We start from the raw sequence: 15,715 nt of genomic DNA, 5'->3' as shown, positions 1-15,715 counted from the left end.
CATAAGACCGGTGGAGGTGACTAGAATCATACTCAACCTGTGGTTGGCTGATTCCGTTACGTTCACTCTTTTTCAGGTACAACTATCGGGAAAGGTGAAGTGTGAGGAATTTCATATAGAAGATAAAACGTATAAGATTTATCGTACAACTTTACTCGGTTTTAGTTTTAGTTTTACAAGTGTATTTATTTTATTGTATAAGCCTTGTATTTTCCGGTGGGAAATATGCGGTGACGCCTTATGATTTCGCTGCTGTTTATTGTTAATAAAAGAGTTATTTTGAGCTGCCTGCTTTTTTTTCGGGGCCTTACAGATTGGAGAGATGGAGAGTCTGTTGTCAGGAGTACCCGAGTCACCCATCTAGCGGGGGAGGATTCTGGGCTTGGCTGCGGTCAGCCTCCGGGCACAACGGGGACGTTGTGTTATTTAAGTGGGGAAGTTTGTAACACCCCAAGTGGTTGAGAGGAAATTTGTCCCACATTGGGAACATATTGAGCTTGTAATATGTTTATAAGGGTTTCCACCCACCACTTAGTAACAAGGCATGTCCTTGTGCTTTTGGGCTAAAGTGAGGATAAGTAATGAGCCCAAAGATACACATCCCATATTATTGGAGTTATGTTACGACCGTGATGAGTCGGGTTATTATAGATAACAATTGACTAAAACACCCAAAATGAAATAGAATAACAAATGACCGAAACAGACAGAGTATTATTGAATTGTTAACAATACTAACAATTCACGTCTCCGTGTAATGCCTGATCATTCATTAAGAGGAGTCCATCTAATTTGTTTTCATATAATAGGCTACGTATAAGAGATTGTATTTGTGATTTCATTGCATCACTTTCAATTTCCAAATAAAATCAGTTGATTTGGTAGAGTGTCGCTCGCATTTAAATTTGTTGTGATGGAGGAGAATCATCTGTACTCCGATATTTACTATTTTTACTTACTACGTTTAGAAATACAACAATCAATTTAAAATCGACAAAATTGAGCATCGGCTATATAATTTGGAGAAGGGTGTTTATCATAAATAAAGGCTACAACAATATCGTAGGGTCGTAACTGATAGATGAACCAACTCAACCAAAACCTTAAGGTTATGGTTGAGGCCCAACTATTATAAATATTTCTATTAGTAACTAGGTGCATCTTTTAGGTATTTATCTGACCATTTAGTATTTACAAAATTTAAACTGTTATAAAGCGTATAAAAACAATAATCATACTTCTCCTACACGCGCTGACGCACATAACTTGTATCAGGGCGGTTTTGCATATTGTAAAAAAGTTTTTGTTTGAGGTAAATACCCCTATACAAGTTACTAAGTTTTTCCGTGTATCTTTAATTATAAAACAACCTTATAAAAAACTGTCTTGTTCTTTTGGATTTAATTTCAGCTTATTTTAACTCTATTCAGTCCAGTTCAGCTTTATTCAGTTCAGTTTAGTTCAGTTTTTCTCTTCACAAATTAACTCTTACTTCAATTAAGTTCAGTTCAGTTCAGTTCAGCTCAATTAAATTTAGTTTAGACAGTTTTAGTCTAAAAAAAAGAGACTTACAATTAAGTTATCAGAAATTTTCATTATAGACTGGAGATATCCGTCTATAGTTATAAACGAGCCAAATATCCACACACTTGAAGTATAAGACAAGCAACAAGTTGCATTGGTGGACCCAAAAATGACATCACTTTAAACATATTTAACCCGTCTTTCACTTTAGACGGATATATTCGTCTATAATGAGACTAATTGTTAAGTTATTGTATATCCGACTTTACTTAACCGCGTAAAGCCAGGTAGTCTAATACTCTAATACAACGGTGTTTGATTAGAAAGCTCATCAAATGGCATATTAACACGTGATTATGCATGGGTTTGTTCCAAATTACAACTCTATATATACCTATCGACCCTACAAATGACATTATTCACACTTTACTCGTTATTACTATCTCCTCCATTTAGCCAATCAACCCTACACTAATCCTCATTTAATTAGTCATTTTATTCTTTGCAAAATATATTTGCAATAGAAAAGAAATTAATTAAGTGTGTAAGAAAATGTCAACATCAACATGCATAGACATAATCTTGGCTATCATTTTACCACCACTTGGAGTTTTCTTGAAATTTGGTTGTAAGGTATGATAATTCATTTATTTTCACTTGATTATTATTATTTTATACCAAGTATGTTTTTTTTAGTTGTTAACCTTATACTAGTTTTCCATTTATTTAAAGGAATTTCATACATCTGTTTAATAAATGAGAGATATATTTAATCAAACGTATGATATTCATTCGAATGGAAAAAGGAAGTAATAATTATTAAATTTAGGCTTCGAAAAATAAGAAAACCATTTAGTATAGGGGTAAATTTCATTTTTCATGTTTTAGTAAAAACGTGTTAGACTTCGATGGTCTTATTTTGTTGGTCATGTAATCATGTTATAAGAACGAATTGAACTTACTATTAGACGATCCTAGCAAGACGGATTAACTGAAATGAGTGTATTTTATTGGGCAGGTTGAGTTTTGGATCTGTTTGTTACTCACCTTTTTGGGGTATCTCCCTGGTATTATCTATGCTGTTTGGGTCATCACCAAGTAGATTTGACCATGTCTTCTTGTCTTGTCTTCATCTATGTAAGCTCACTTCCTACTTCCTCTATTTTTCCTTGTTATTTCTTTTTTTTTTGTTAAAGCGACATGACCCAAATATCGAGTTTAATCGACTCAAATCAATTTGACCTAAAAAGTCGACAAAATTGATCCAAGCCCATGGTTAACTAGACACAGATATGATTCAGTTCACAAATGACCATATACGACTCAAAAGCACCAATTTGAACTTGACCGGATGCAAAGAGACCTAAAATTCAAATTAAAAATAGTTGCAATTAATCCAAACTGAACCGTACTCAAAATGATTTGATAGCTAAGTACTTGAGAATGACCCAATCAGTTCTCGAGTCGAATGATCCATTTGTAAGGTTTATTGTCGAGTGACTCTAATATTATAGTAGTTCTTTTCTCACTAGCATGTGCTTATATAAAAATTGTACTTGATTATAAATTTCCAAATAATGTTTGATTTTACTAAAAGTGCTACTACTGATTGCTTATTTTGTTGCTTTGCTTTCATTGTTGTAGGATGCGGAACAACTTTGCGGGCTCTCCTGATGAACTAAGTTATCTTTTATAATTAAGCTTGATATTGATGTAATTAATTCGAATATATGAGCGTGAATATTATTATTATTTTGTCGTGTTTTCGTCTTAAAACAAACGTGAACTCATTTGTAATTGCTGTCGCTATTTATGATTATTTAGCACTGTTCCTCTATGTTATAAGCAAAAAGCTTGTTTTTTCATTAACGTCAACTTTTTCTGTCTTCAATTCGACAAAACCCATCATATATGAATTCTTGCTACAATGTTGCAGTACTCTCTATCTGAGTCACTACAAAAAACACGCGTTTTTACAATGTCGGACGTTCTACAACTCTACATTAGAAATTTAGAATACTGATAAAATTCATTTGCGCTAGATAAGCAATATGCCAATACATATCAATCAGTTTCAGTCTAAAAGATGAACAGGTGAGTCGTAGCAGATTACGATTCAAGTCATGAGCACACCACAAGAAAGTATGTCATTTTACGTCAAAGATTGGGAGGGCGCAAAGAAGGGTGGTCTTCGTTCATTCCTTGGAATGCCTTTCACGGCGACACACAGGGCAATGGGCTTGAGAGCTTTGTGAATTTACCCATTTCAATATGCAGTGCAGATGAAACGCGTGGTTGCAATGTCTCCAAACTGCAAGAATCCCGTCAAATTAGTATTGATCCCAACTCTTATGGTCTTAAAATACGGGACAAATGAGATTTGCATTTACATTGCAATATTGCATTCACCTGAGCTCAAACATAAGTAGTAGGTCCTCATCTCTAGGACCACAAAGATGCTAATAAATACTCAGGCGGTCAGGCCAGAAAACACTGATCGTCTGCTGCTTCACAGCATTAATTTTAAGGGCGAGACCTGAAGTGTGCCAGCAGTGATAGATAGATCAGAGTGAAGAGTGAGAGACCTGAACTGTGAGAAATAAAAGGGTAGGGAGGAAGGGGCACATCGAAAAGTTACTTAACTGTCTAGCTATAATTTCCACCGACAGTGTTAATGGTGTGTGTCTGTGGCTGTGTCGAAAGATAGATCAGAGTGAAGAGTGAGAGAGATACAGCAAGGGGGTTAGAGTCTTAGAGAGTTAGAGGAGATCAAAAGTCCTACACCTAAAGGCCCTGCCCTTCCCTACATTTTCTAGTCCCCAAGAGTCCACCGCGCTTTGAGGTAGGCCGTTCTTTGGTCTCAGAATTTGGCCCAAGCCCAGCTCATTATATTCATGCTGCACTAACCATGGTCAAGTATATCAGCATAAAGCTATCAGTAAGGAGATATGGCAATCTACCTTCATAAATGTCTAAATTGCATCCAGGTTGTTAGTATCTCTTGAATTTGGAAACTTATAATCCAGTATCCGTTTCAAATATCATCATCGATTACATTTTAAAAGATATGATAAAAAGCATATGAAAATCAAATCTCCAAGATAATACAAGATTTCCGATATTATAACAGTTCTATAAATCCATGCTGCACTCTTAATAGTCAAGCAACAAATGAATTGAGAAATCCCCTGAATAACCATGACAAGAAATAAGGTAAAGCTAGCCTACATCACAAATGACTCGGCTAGAAAGGCGACCTTCAAGAAAAGAAAGAAAGGTCTGCTTAAAAAAATGGATGAGCTGACCACCTTATGTGGGGTAGATGGATGTGCTATCATCTACAGCCCGTACGATGAGAAGCCAGCTGTATGGCCTAACACACCGGAGGCTCGACACATTTTGTCCAAATTCAAGAAGCTGCCCGAAATGGAACAGTACAAGAAGATGATGACTCAAGAAGAATTCTTAACGCAAAGGGTGGCTAAAGCACATGACCAATTGAATAAACTACAAAGGCAAAATCGCGAGAAGGAGATGACCGATGTTATGTATCAATGCTTGACAAATTCCACACACTTAGAAAATATGAATTTGATAGACCTAAGTGATTTAAGGTATGTGATTGATGAAAATCTGAATGTGATTAAAATGAGGCTTAATATTCTTCGTAGCAAGGATAATCAAGACGCGAACCTAGTCCAACAACAACCAGAAGGGTCTAATATGGTCATGAGTCATGTTTATGCCACCCATAGGCAACCAAACTTTACAAATATGTTGATGAGCAATAATCCAAACTACGACTGTCACACGTCGGATTTTGGCATGATGGCTCCTCCAATGGGTTGTCATGACCAAAAACCAGGTCTGAATTGGCCGACTTCTTTCTTCAAATAATGGGTAGGTGACTGAATACACAGGAATAACACATCTTTATACTCGCTCTGTTTTTTTTTTTTTTTTTTTTTTTTTTTTACATTCCAGTTATTCATATGATCCTGTGTAATGAAATATCAGGTTTTCATAATTAAGTTGTGAAATTAAATTACACTTGTATGAATTTGATCTTGTGCTGTAATCTGTAATGCTGAGATTTCTGTTCTAAGATACCGAAAATGCTGCTTCAAAATGATTGTAGTTGATTAGTATTAACAACATTACCCCAGTACCTCAAATTTTCTGGCCTATGACATGGCAAGCCCGTTCCAATGTACACAACCATAACATAAAAGTGGTTGAGAAAACCTATACTAGCCAAGATCAAGCATTGATTTCAAGAACTCGGGGTCAGAATCGAATTCAAATTTTAATATACGAACCGATCGCCTCGGCTCAGTTACAGACTACTCCTAATAATTATGTTAGTTAAAAAATAAATTTGTACAGTAATAAATAAGTTTAATTAGTAGGAGCATTGGTCATTGGCATAATCTAGAGTTCTAGAGAGGTTGCATATAACATATACGAAGTATTTGAGTGTGCGTTGAATAGAAAAGAAGGAATCTTTGATAGAGCATAGAAGTAGTGCATTTGGTCACTGTAAATTCAATAGTTTGTTTCCATTCCATATCTTTTTATTTTATGTTTTCTTCGACCAGTAATCACTCTACTTTGAGTCATTGACTTAGACCTTGACTGTTGACCTGAATACGACGTTTGTAGTTTTCTACTTGGCCAAGTTTCAGCAAATCTCATATGCGACTGTTTTTCCGTGTTTTTTTTATAAAATGTGACGAGAGTCCGAGACCAATATGAAAAACATGTTCCATTTTTAAGTCATTAAAAGTGGTCACTATTTGCTCAAAAATGGTCCACTACGTATTAAAAAGTGGTCACATTTTTTCGGTCCCACGTGAAACGATTGTATAATAAAATTTGCATAAAATTTAACCCACCGTATAATATGAAAAACAAAAGAAAAAGTCTCAATATTCACCTCAGTTATAATTTGAAACCCCTGTATAATGCGACCAGGGACGTAGCTATGTTATGGCTGAAATAGGCCGGGCCCGGGTAGAAAATTAAAAAATTAAGCATTATAGAAGAGGATCAGTAGTCGTACTATTAAATATTTCGCTCTTAAAAACGTATCTCTGACTACAATATGAAACTTTCGGAGTAACGCTTAAAATTCGGCCCCACCTCTTATTCTATCCTAGCTACGTCCCTGAATGCGACCACATAAATAGTGATCATTTTCTAAAACCAGCCACTTTTTTTGTTAAGAGATTAGAATGTGAGTTGTGTTATTGATTGATAGCCTTGACACGGCTTAAGTACATTACATAGACGGACTCCGTCTTGGATTGGGCCTAAGCATAATTGACAACATAATAATCCTAATACCCCCCCTCAAGCTGGAGCATGGAGGTCGAGAATGCCCAGCTTGCCGAGAAGATAGATAAATTGAGGAACGCCCAACACTTTTGTGAAGATGTCAGCAAGCTGCTCAGTAGTAGAAACATGCATTGGAGAGACGAAACCATCGGTAATCGCATCACGGATGAAATGACAATCAATCTCAATATGTTTGGTACGCTCATGAAAGACCGGGTTGCGTGCCAAATCCAAAGCTGACTTGCTATCCGAAAAAATAGAAATAGGAGCCTCGAAAGTCACGTCAAGGCTAGACAAGAGACCCTTAAGCCACTTCAATTCACATACTAACCGAGCCATAGACCGATATTCCGCCTCGGCGAGAAGAAAGAGAGACCGTCTGCTTTCGCTTCTTGGTTTTCCATGATACGGGAGAGTCACCAAGAGTCACGAACCGGCCTAAAGTGATGGATCGTCTCGAAGTGGGGCAACCTCCCGGTCGAGTCACACCATCCGAGAAGGGTCAAGGCACCATCGGCGCGAAGGAGAATACCTTGACTGGTGCCTTTCAAATAACGAACTACACGGTGAGCAGCCAGCATGTGTTCGGGACGGGGATCACTTAAAAAACGAGACAAAATATGCACAGCGTAGGATAAATCCGGACGAGTCACGGCAAGGTAAAAAAGGCGGCCAATGAGCCTTCTATAGCCCTCGGGATCAGCACACGGAGGACCTGAGGCAAGCCCAAGACGATGATTCTGTTCGATAGGCGTAGAGGCGGGTTTGGAGCCGAGAAGGCCCGTTTCAGTAATAATATCAAGGGCATACTTCCTTTGGCTGAGATAAATGCCTTCTGTACTGCGCGCGACCTCCAAGCCAAGAAAATATTTAAGCTTGCCCAAGTCTTTCATATGAAAGCACTTACCCAAATAAGTCTTGAATTTTGCAATTTCATCGGAGTCATTACCCGCTATAACAAGGTCATCCACGTAAATGAGAACAAAGAGACGGACATTACCACGCGACAAAGAGAACAAGGAATAGTCGGAGTAGGATTGGACAAACCCAAAATTCTTTAAGGCGGCGGCAAGTTTAGCGAACCAGCATCGGGGTGCCTGACGTAAACCATAGAGTGATTTTTTTAAACGACATACCTTGCCTTCTTTGCCCCGGCTGAAACCTGGTGGAAGTCTCATGTACACCTCTTCATCAAGATCCCCATGCAGGAATGCATTGTGCACATCCATTTGGTGCAGTTCCCAATTTTTAACAGCAGCGACAGCTAAAAAGGCTCGAATAGTAACCATCTTAACTACGGGGGCAAAAGTTTCCCCATAATCCAAACCTTCGACCTGGTGATTGCCAAAAACAACAAGGCGAGCTTTAAGCCGTTCAATGGTACCATCAGACTTATATTTAATCCGAATAACCCAACGACAACCGAGAGCTTTCTTGTCATTAGGTAGATCAGTGAGCTCCCAAGTATCATTGCGTTCAAGAGCGTCAATCTCAGCCTTCATAGCTGCACACCAACCCGCATCCCGAATAGCGTCCTTGAATGACGGTGGTTCGATGCCGGTTGTAATAGCTGCAATAAAATTACGGTGTGGCTCCGAAAAAGAATGACAATTAATATAATTTGCTAAATTATAAGGCGTACCTGAAGACGACGCGGCCGGAGTGGATGAGCTAGAAGGCGGGATTGGATTGCGTGTAGTCTCGAGAACATAACCTTTTAATCGAGAATTAGGAAATTTAACCCGATGACCCTTGCCGACATTAACCGTTTCACCAGTGGACTCATTAGGAGCAGCAGTACGAGGGCCCGAATGAACATCCCCTGTACCCGCATTTGGTGTAGCTGTGGTATCGGCAGTGGGTTCTACGGTGGGGGCTTCAGTAGCCGCGGTACCCGAATTAATACCCGCTGTATCCGTATCCCCATCAGGCGCACCCCTATTCCCAGGCCGTGTCTCGTTTGCAGGCGTGGCAGATGACCCATTAAAGGGTTCATCGGTGACAAAGGGGGGAGAGGAGTCAGGGACGGACACGGGTTCAGCAAAGGGAAAAATTGACTCATGAAACACAACATCGCGAGAAACAAAATAGGATTCCGTTTCAAGATCGAAAAGTTTCCACCCTTTTTTATCATTCGGGTACCCGACAAAAATACATTTGCGACTCCGTTTCTCGAATTTATCATGACGGGCAGCTTGATTATGGGCAAATGCAAGACACCCAAAAACACGAAGATTAGTATAAGACGGGCTCACTCCATACAAGCATTCATATGGAGTCTTATTATTTATTAGAGGAGACGGAGTGCGATTAATGAGAAAAACGGAGGTAAGAATGCTTTCACCTCAAAATGATTTATCTAAATTTGCTTGAAACAGAAGAGACCGAGCTACATTCAAAATGTGACGGTGTTTTCTCTCAACACGACCGTTCTGTTGGGGAGTCCCAACACAGGACTTTTGAAACCGGATACCGTGAGCAAAAATATAGCCAGCCATACAGTTGAATTCGGTACCATTATCACTTTGCACAACTTTAAGGGTCTTAGAAAATTGGGTCGACACCATATTAATGAAATTCATGAACAAATCCGTCACCTCTGTTTTATCAAGCAACAAATAAACCCACGTTGCACGAGAAAAATCATCGACAATTGTCAAAAAATACTTCGCACCACAGGAAGACGGGATACGATAAGGACCCCATAAATCACAATGTATGAGATCGAAACTGTTTAAAGCACGTTGTTCATTATTGCAAAAACTACTGCGATGTTGCTTAGCTAAAGGACAAATATCACAAACCCAATCTTTATTAAAATTCAAACTACGAGCAAAAGGAATGTTCTTGACAACTTGATCAGACGGATGCCCAAGACGCTGATGCCAAAGGTCACGAGAGCCCAGAGCACTTACTTGATGAATTCCAGCCGAGACAACACACGCATGAATCCAATATAATCCATCCCGCAGCTCACCTACTCCAATCGTCGTCTTCGAAGAACGGTCCTGTATAAAACAAGAGCTTTTAGCAAATTCAAACACAAAATTGCGGTCGGAAGCTAGCTGTGAAACGGATAACAAATTACAAGTAAGACTCGGTACATAAAGAACCCGACTAAGAGTCAAAGAGGAGTTAATATATGCCGAGCCCATGATCGTGGACTCAACCCGTTGCCCATTCGGGAGACCAACGGGTCGAGCCTGAATACTGTGACAGTCCATCAAACAAGACAAATCGCCTGTGACATGATTTGAAGCTCCCGTATCAATAATCCAAAGGCACATACCGCTTAAGCGATCGGAGGTAAGAACGGAATTGGTAGAAACACCGGAAGTAATCATGTTGGCTTGCACAATTCGATCGTTACCAGTTCCAGACCCGCTTCCCGAGGCTCCACCCGTGGACCCTGCATTCACCGAGGCACCAAAACCATCACGTCTGGCAGCTCGTGCTTTTCGCAGGTCAGCAAGTGTGCGTGGGCGATCACCCCACCAGTCCGGAAAGCGTTGTGACTTAATATAGCAAGAAGACGCCTCATGTCCTCGGGTATCGCAGAATTGACAGAAAGGAACGCGTCGTTCCCCACGCTCCTGATCACGAGGAGGCCGTGGAGTAGCAAAAGCCGCAACTTCAGTAGGCTCGGCCACCGCCACAGTGGGAGAACGAAGCCTTTCTTCCTGGAGAACCGCGTGATAAGCGCGGGTAAGGGAGGGCAGCGGGTCTAATTGCATTTGTTGAGACCGAATGCTACCATACAAAGTGGAATCGAGCCCCATAAAAAATTGATGAAACCGTTCATTATCGAGACGTTTGATAGCATCGGGTCCAATATTGCAAGTACAACCGCCACATTTACAGGAAAAAAGGAGGCTCGTGAACAATAAGCGAATCCCAAATAGTCTTAAGTTTTCCGTAGTAAGTGGTAACATCCATACCTTTGGTTTGTGTGCAATTTTTAAGTTGCGTTTTGAGATTGTGTATGACAAGATCGTCGACGATAGCTGCGACTCAATTCCTTCCACAAGACCGCAAACATCCTCGACGTAAGAGATCGTATCAAGAAGCGAAGAATCAATTGTATTTCGGATCCATTGTACGAGGGTACAATGCACGACTTCCCAGTTGTCAAGGTAGAATGGGTCAGTCGGTTTTTTGATCGTTCCATCGATGAAGCCAAATTTGCGTCGTGACTTCAAGGACATACGCATGGAATTTTTCCAATCGTCGTAATTATCACGACGAAGAACAACGTTAGTGATTTTTGCCTCGGGAACGGAGTGAGACCCGAGATAATAGGGAGAAGTGGGATCGATTTTTTGGGTAGACTGGGCATCGTCATCTCCGGCCATTCTGTCAGCCGTGATGATCTTCGTTGTGACGGCTTAGGGTTTTTTTTTTTTTTTTTAGGGTTGCGGAAGAGAACCTGAACCTGATACCATGTTAAGAGATTAGAATGTGAGTTGTGTTATTGATTGATAGCCTTGACACGGCTTAAGTACATTACATAGACGGACTCCGTCTTGGATTGGGCCTAAGCATAATTGACAACGTAATAATCCTAATATTTTTTTATGTAAGATGATCATTACTTATTATAAAATGTTTACCTTTTATCTATCGTATACGATGTACACAATATACTACAATATTTATGGATTACCATAGAGTGATGCAAGTAGTAATAATAGTAAAGTCGTTTATGTTTAGAATATATAAAATCAATCATGTGACTCCAATAAGGCAACTATGAACTTAAACTTTTGAATGAGATTGTATCAGAGCTAATGTGATTAATAGGTTACGAGTTCAAATCTCACCAGCACACCTAATCTTTCTAAAGTGAAATATTAACATCAAATATGATAAAGCTTGCAGTTGCAGGGACAACTATAAGTAATCATAAATTGATAATTAATGGTCAATTGGCTATAATTTAATTTTCCCCCTCAATGGAATGTTCTTATGTACTAGAAGCTAAGTATGAAGTGTCAAAGAGAAGATAACTGTTTTGGTAAAAATCTACCGATTATGAGTTAGTTATGTGAGTGATAGTGATTATCCTTAATGCCAATTACGTTTAAAGTATGAACGAAAGGAACGACTAAATAAAGGTAAACGAAGAGAAGGACACGGAGGATTTTTGGTGACGCGGAAAACCCGGTGTGGGAACAACCGCGGGGGGAGTCGGAATCCCGCCAATTATTGCACTATAATCGAGATTTTATGAGCAAGTAAGGAAATACAAGAATAATGTTGCTAGATAATTGTCACTAATTGCCAATGATTTTTTGGATGGAGTTGCTGTTCTCTGATACTTGTGAATGCCCTTTGTACGTTGCTTTACTCTTGCTTTTATAGCTGTTGGGGTCGCAACTTAGGGTTTGAAGGCTGCTTCTGCTTCTGTTGCGGAATTCCTGGTCAACTCCCTAAGGAATAGGGGGTAGTTGTTGACATGGTCCCTTTCTTCCTTTGCACGTGGGCTTTTAACTTATATAATTTGTGTTTGTTTTACTTTCCATCCCATGGTCCACAATGCGCCACCTTAGCAATCCCTTTCTCCCCTCTTCTTCCAATTGTCGCGCGCCACGTTGGCATCCCTTGTCACTTTTTCTCGCCAATAATATTCCGCCATGTCACGGATAATAAATGACACTTTTATCCATAACAATTGCCCCCAAATTTCCGTCTCAAATATTTTTTAGGCGGGAATTTTTGTTTGCGATGCGGAGAACTGACGAAACTGGGCAGTTATACCTGATGATTACAACTCCCCATTTGAGACAAACTGCCGCCACTTTCCCACTTCCCTAGGAACTCTCCCCTCACCATAACTCCTCAACCTCCTTCTTATCTGCTGGTAGGATGTCATTCTGCAACCAGTCTAGGTAGGGTTTCCTCCGATCGAGTACTTTCTTTATTTGGTCCGCACACTTTTTTTCGCTTCTCCGCCGAGATTTGTTGTTCTTGGCTCAAAGACGTGGACAATTGGTATCGTGGAAATAGTTCTGTTTTGAAGGTTGCCCCGGGGGTGGCTAGTGCGTCCGCTTCGTCGCATTCTCGCTCCCCGGGGATTTGCTTGATGTTGAATGTGACAAATTTGACTTTCAGCTCTTTTGCTACATCTAAATATGCCATCATCCTGGGGTCCCTGGCCTCATATAGATCATTCACATGGTTAACTATAAGCTTAGAATCACCGCAAACCTGAAGGTGTCGATTTTCGGGATCGAGCCGCTTGAGACCCAGGATTAGTGCCTCGTATTCTGCTTCGTTGTTTGTGGCTTTGAATTCACATCGTACGGCCTGGACTATGAGGTCTCCTTGGGGTGATTTGAGGACCAGCCCTACTCCTGCTCCTTTGGCGTTTGAGGCTCCGTCCACATGTAACTCCCACACTTGTTCTCCTTTGTCTTCTTCCAGATTCAGGATGTCCTGTTCGGCCTGGGTGCGGAGGCCGGCAGTCGGACACAAAGTCCGCCGCGAGCCCGAGACTTTATGGTCGTTTGTTCGGGGGTTCAAACTTCAAATCGTATCCACTCAAGTGCACGGACCATTTAGCCATTCGTCCTGACAATTCTGGTTTTCTCATGATAGTTTTAAGAGGATAATTAGTTATCACAGAAATTGTATGAGATTCAAAGTAGGGACGCAGTTTATAGGATGCAGTAACAAGTGCAAGGACAAGTTTTTCTAGGGATGTGTACCTGGTCTCTGCCGAAAGCAGAGACTTACTGATGTAGTATACCGGATGCTGTGATTCTTCCTGCTCTCGCACTAGCACTGCACTGACTGTTGCTTCTGTGACTGACAGATATAGGAACAGTGGCTCTCCTGGCTCTGGTTTCGACAGGAGAGGCGGGGTGCTGAGATAACGTTTCAGCTCCTGAAATGCTTTTTCGTGGTCGTCCGTCCATTCAAATTTTTGGCTTTTCCTGAGTATATCATAGAATAGCCTGCATCTGTCCGAGGATCTGGATATGAATCTGTTTAAGGCCGCTACTCTTCCGGTCGGTATTTGCCGGACGTCTTTTGGTTTTTGCGGTGACTCAGTGCAGGATTGCTCTTATTTGCTCGGTCTGGCCTCTATTCCCCTCGGGTCACCATGTACCCTAGGAACTTTCCCTTTGGATACTCCGAAGGTGCACTTCGTAGGATTCGACTTCATTTGGTATTTCTGAGGGTATTGAAAGTTTCTTCCAGTCTTTGGTGGTCTTTGTGAAGCTGCTTCGATTTGACGACCATATCGTCTATATATACTTCCATAGTTTTGCCTATTTGTTCTTTAAACATCATGTTTACCGGCCTACGGTAGGTAGATCTGCATTTTTCGGTCCAAAAGGCATGACATTATAACAATAGATACCTCTCTCGGATCTGAACGCTGTCTTTTCTTGGTCACTGGGGTGCATCTTTATCTGGTTATATCCGCTCCAGGCATCCAAGAATGTCAGCATCTCGTGGCCTGCAGTAGCATCTACCATGGCGTCTATGTGTGGTAGAGGGAATGGATCCTTTGGGCAAGCTTTGTTTAAGTCCGTGAAATCGACGCAGACCCTCCACTTGCCATTCTTCTTTGGGACCACTACCACATTAGACAACCACTCTGGGTATTTTACTTCACGGATCTTTCCAGCAGCAAGCATGTTATCTACTTCTTGATTTATGACCTGGTTTCTTTCAGAAGCAAACTTTCTTCTTTTCTGCTGCACGGGTTTATGGCTTGGATCCACACTTAGCTTGTGAGTTATCACATTTGGGTCTATCCCTATCATGTCATCATGTGACCAAGCAAAGCAATCTATGTTAGTTCTCAACAACCGAACGAGTTCTTCACGAATCTTACCTCTACATTCGGATCCAATGAGAACAGTTCGCTCTGGATGCAGCGAGTCCAGGATGACTTCGTCTAGTTCTGCTTGCTGAGGTTCAATGTACTCGTCCTAGATGCGTTGGCTCTGTAATTGCTATGCGGGCGAACCTGTTGTGGGCTTCAGAGCCACTTTGTAGCAATCCTTAGCTTCTTCCTGGTCCCCACGTATTTCTTGCACCCCCCAAGGTGTTGGAAACTTCAGGCATTGGTGGTATGTTGAGGGAATTGCTTTCATCTCGTGGATCCAGGGCCTGCCAAGGATTACATTGTAAGTAGAGGGCCCATCAATAACCAAATATCTTACCTGTTTGTTTACACCTCCGGCGTAGGTCGGGATGATGATTTCTCCTAGGGAGTGTTTTGTTTCGCCGCTGAAACCAACCAAGGGAACTGTCTTCTTTGCTATATCTTTTTCGGTGAATCCCATTCCTTTGAGTGCTTCCATCATGATCAAGTTGACGGAGCTTCCGGTGTCCACCAGGATCTTTTTTACCTTGCAATTTCCTATGGGAAGCGTGATGATTAGAGCGTCGTGGTGCTGTTCAGGAGTAGATCCTGCGTCTGTTTCGTCGAATGTGACTGACGGCAGATTCTGATGGTTAATCCTGCAGGAGCTCTCTGGTCTGTCTCCCTTAGCCCTGGTTGCGTGCCTCTTAGCTGCTGAGTAAGTCAGCCCACACACCTCCGATCCACCTGTAATGACATTCACAGTTCTAGAACAATGAGGAGGAGGGGAGGGCAGAAGCTGATCCGCTGAATTTACTCTGGTTGTGTTTCTGGGTAGGAGGTGATCCAGGTTTCCTTGGTCATAGTGAAATTTGACTTCCTTCCTGAGGGAGTGGCATTCATCGGTGTTGTGAGTGTTGCTGCCGTGGAACTCACACTTTTTGCCTGTGTCTCTGCTGCTGAGGTTTCCTTCTGGAAGTTTTGGCCATCTGACTCTGCGTCCCAGCTCCTTCAAGGCTTTGAATACTCCTGCAA

The 15,715-nt window shown here is 41.1% G+C and overlaps 2 protein-coding genes across 2 annotated transcripts; both read left to right on the top strand.

Moving 5' to 3' along the window:
- Positions 1 to 1,912: 1,912 nt before the first annotated feature.
- Positions 1,913 to 3,415, top strand: LOC141656198 (hydrophobic protein LTI6A). The gene is made up of 3 exons (XM_074463050.1): positions 1,913 to 2,157; positions 2,543 to 2,661; positions 3,169 to 3,415. The coding sequence occupies exons 1-2, from the start codon at positions 2,077 to 2,079 to the stop codon at positions 2,624 to 2,626; spliced, it is 165 nt and encodes a 54-aa protein (XP_074319151.1). The 5' UTR covers positions 1,913 to 2,076; the 3' UTR covers positions 2,627 to 2,661; positions 3,169 to 3,415.
- Positions 3,416 to 4,715: 1,300 nt separating this feature from the next.
- LOC141655643 (agamous-like MADS-box protein AGL80) lies at positions 4,716 to 5,656 on the top strand. Its single transcript, XM_074462712.1, has 3 exons — positions 4,716 to 5,389; positions 5,509 to 5,541; positions 5,631 to 5,656. Exons 1-3 carry the CDS (start codon positions 4,723 to 4,725, stop codon positions 5,654 to 5,656), a joined length of 726 nt encoding a protein of 241 aa, XP_074318813.1. The 5' UTR covers positions 4,716 to 4,722.
- Positions 5,657 to 15,715: the final 10,059 nt, after the last annotated feature.

The sequence above is a fragment of the Silene latifolia genome, chromosome 5, assembly GCF_048544455.1.
Source record: "Silene latifolia isolate original U9 population chromosome 5, ASM4854445v1, whole genome shotgun sequence".
Classification (NCBI taxonomy): domain Eukaryota; kingdom Viridiplantae; phylum Streptophyta; class Magnoliopsida; order Caryophyllales; family Caryophyllaceae; genus Silene; species Silene latifolia.
This window is presented reverse-complemented; position numbering and strand designations above follow the sequence as displayed.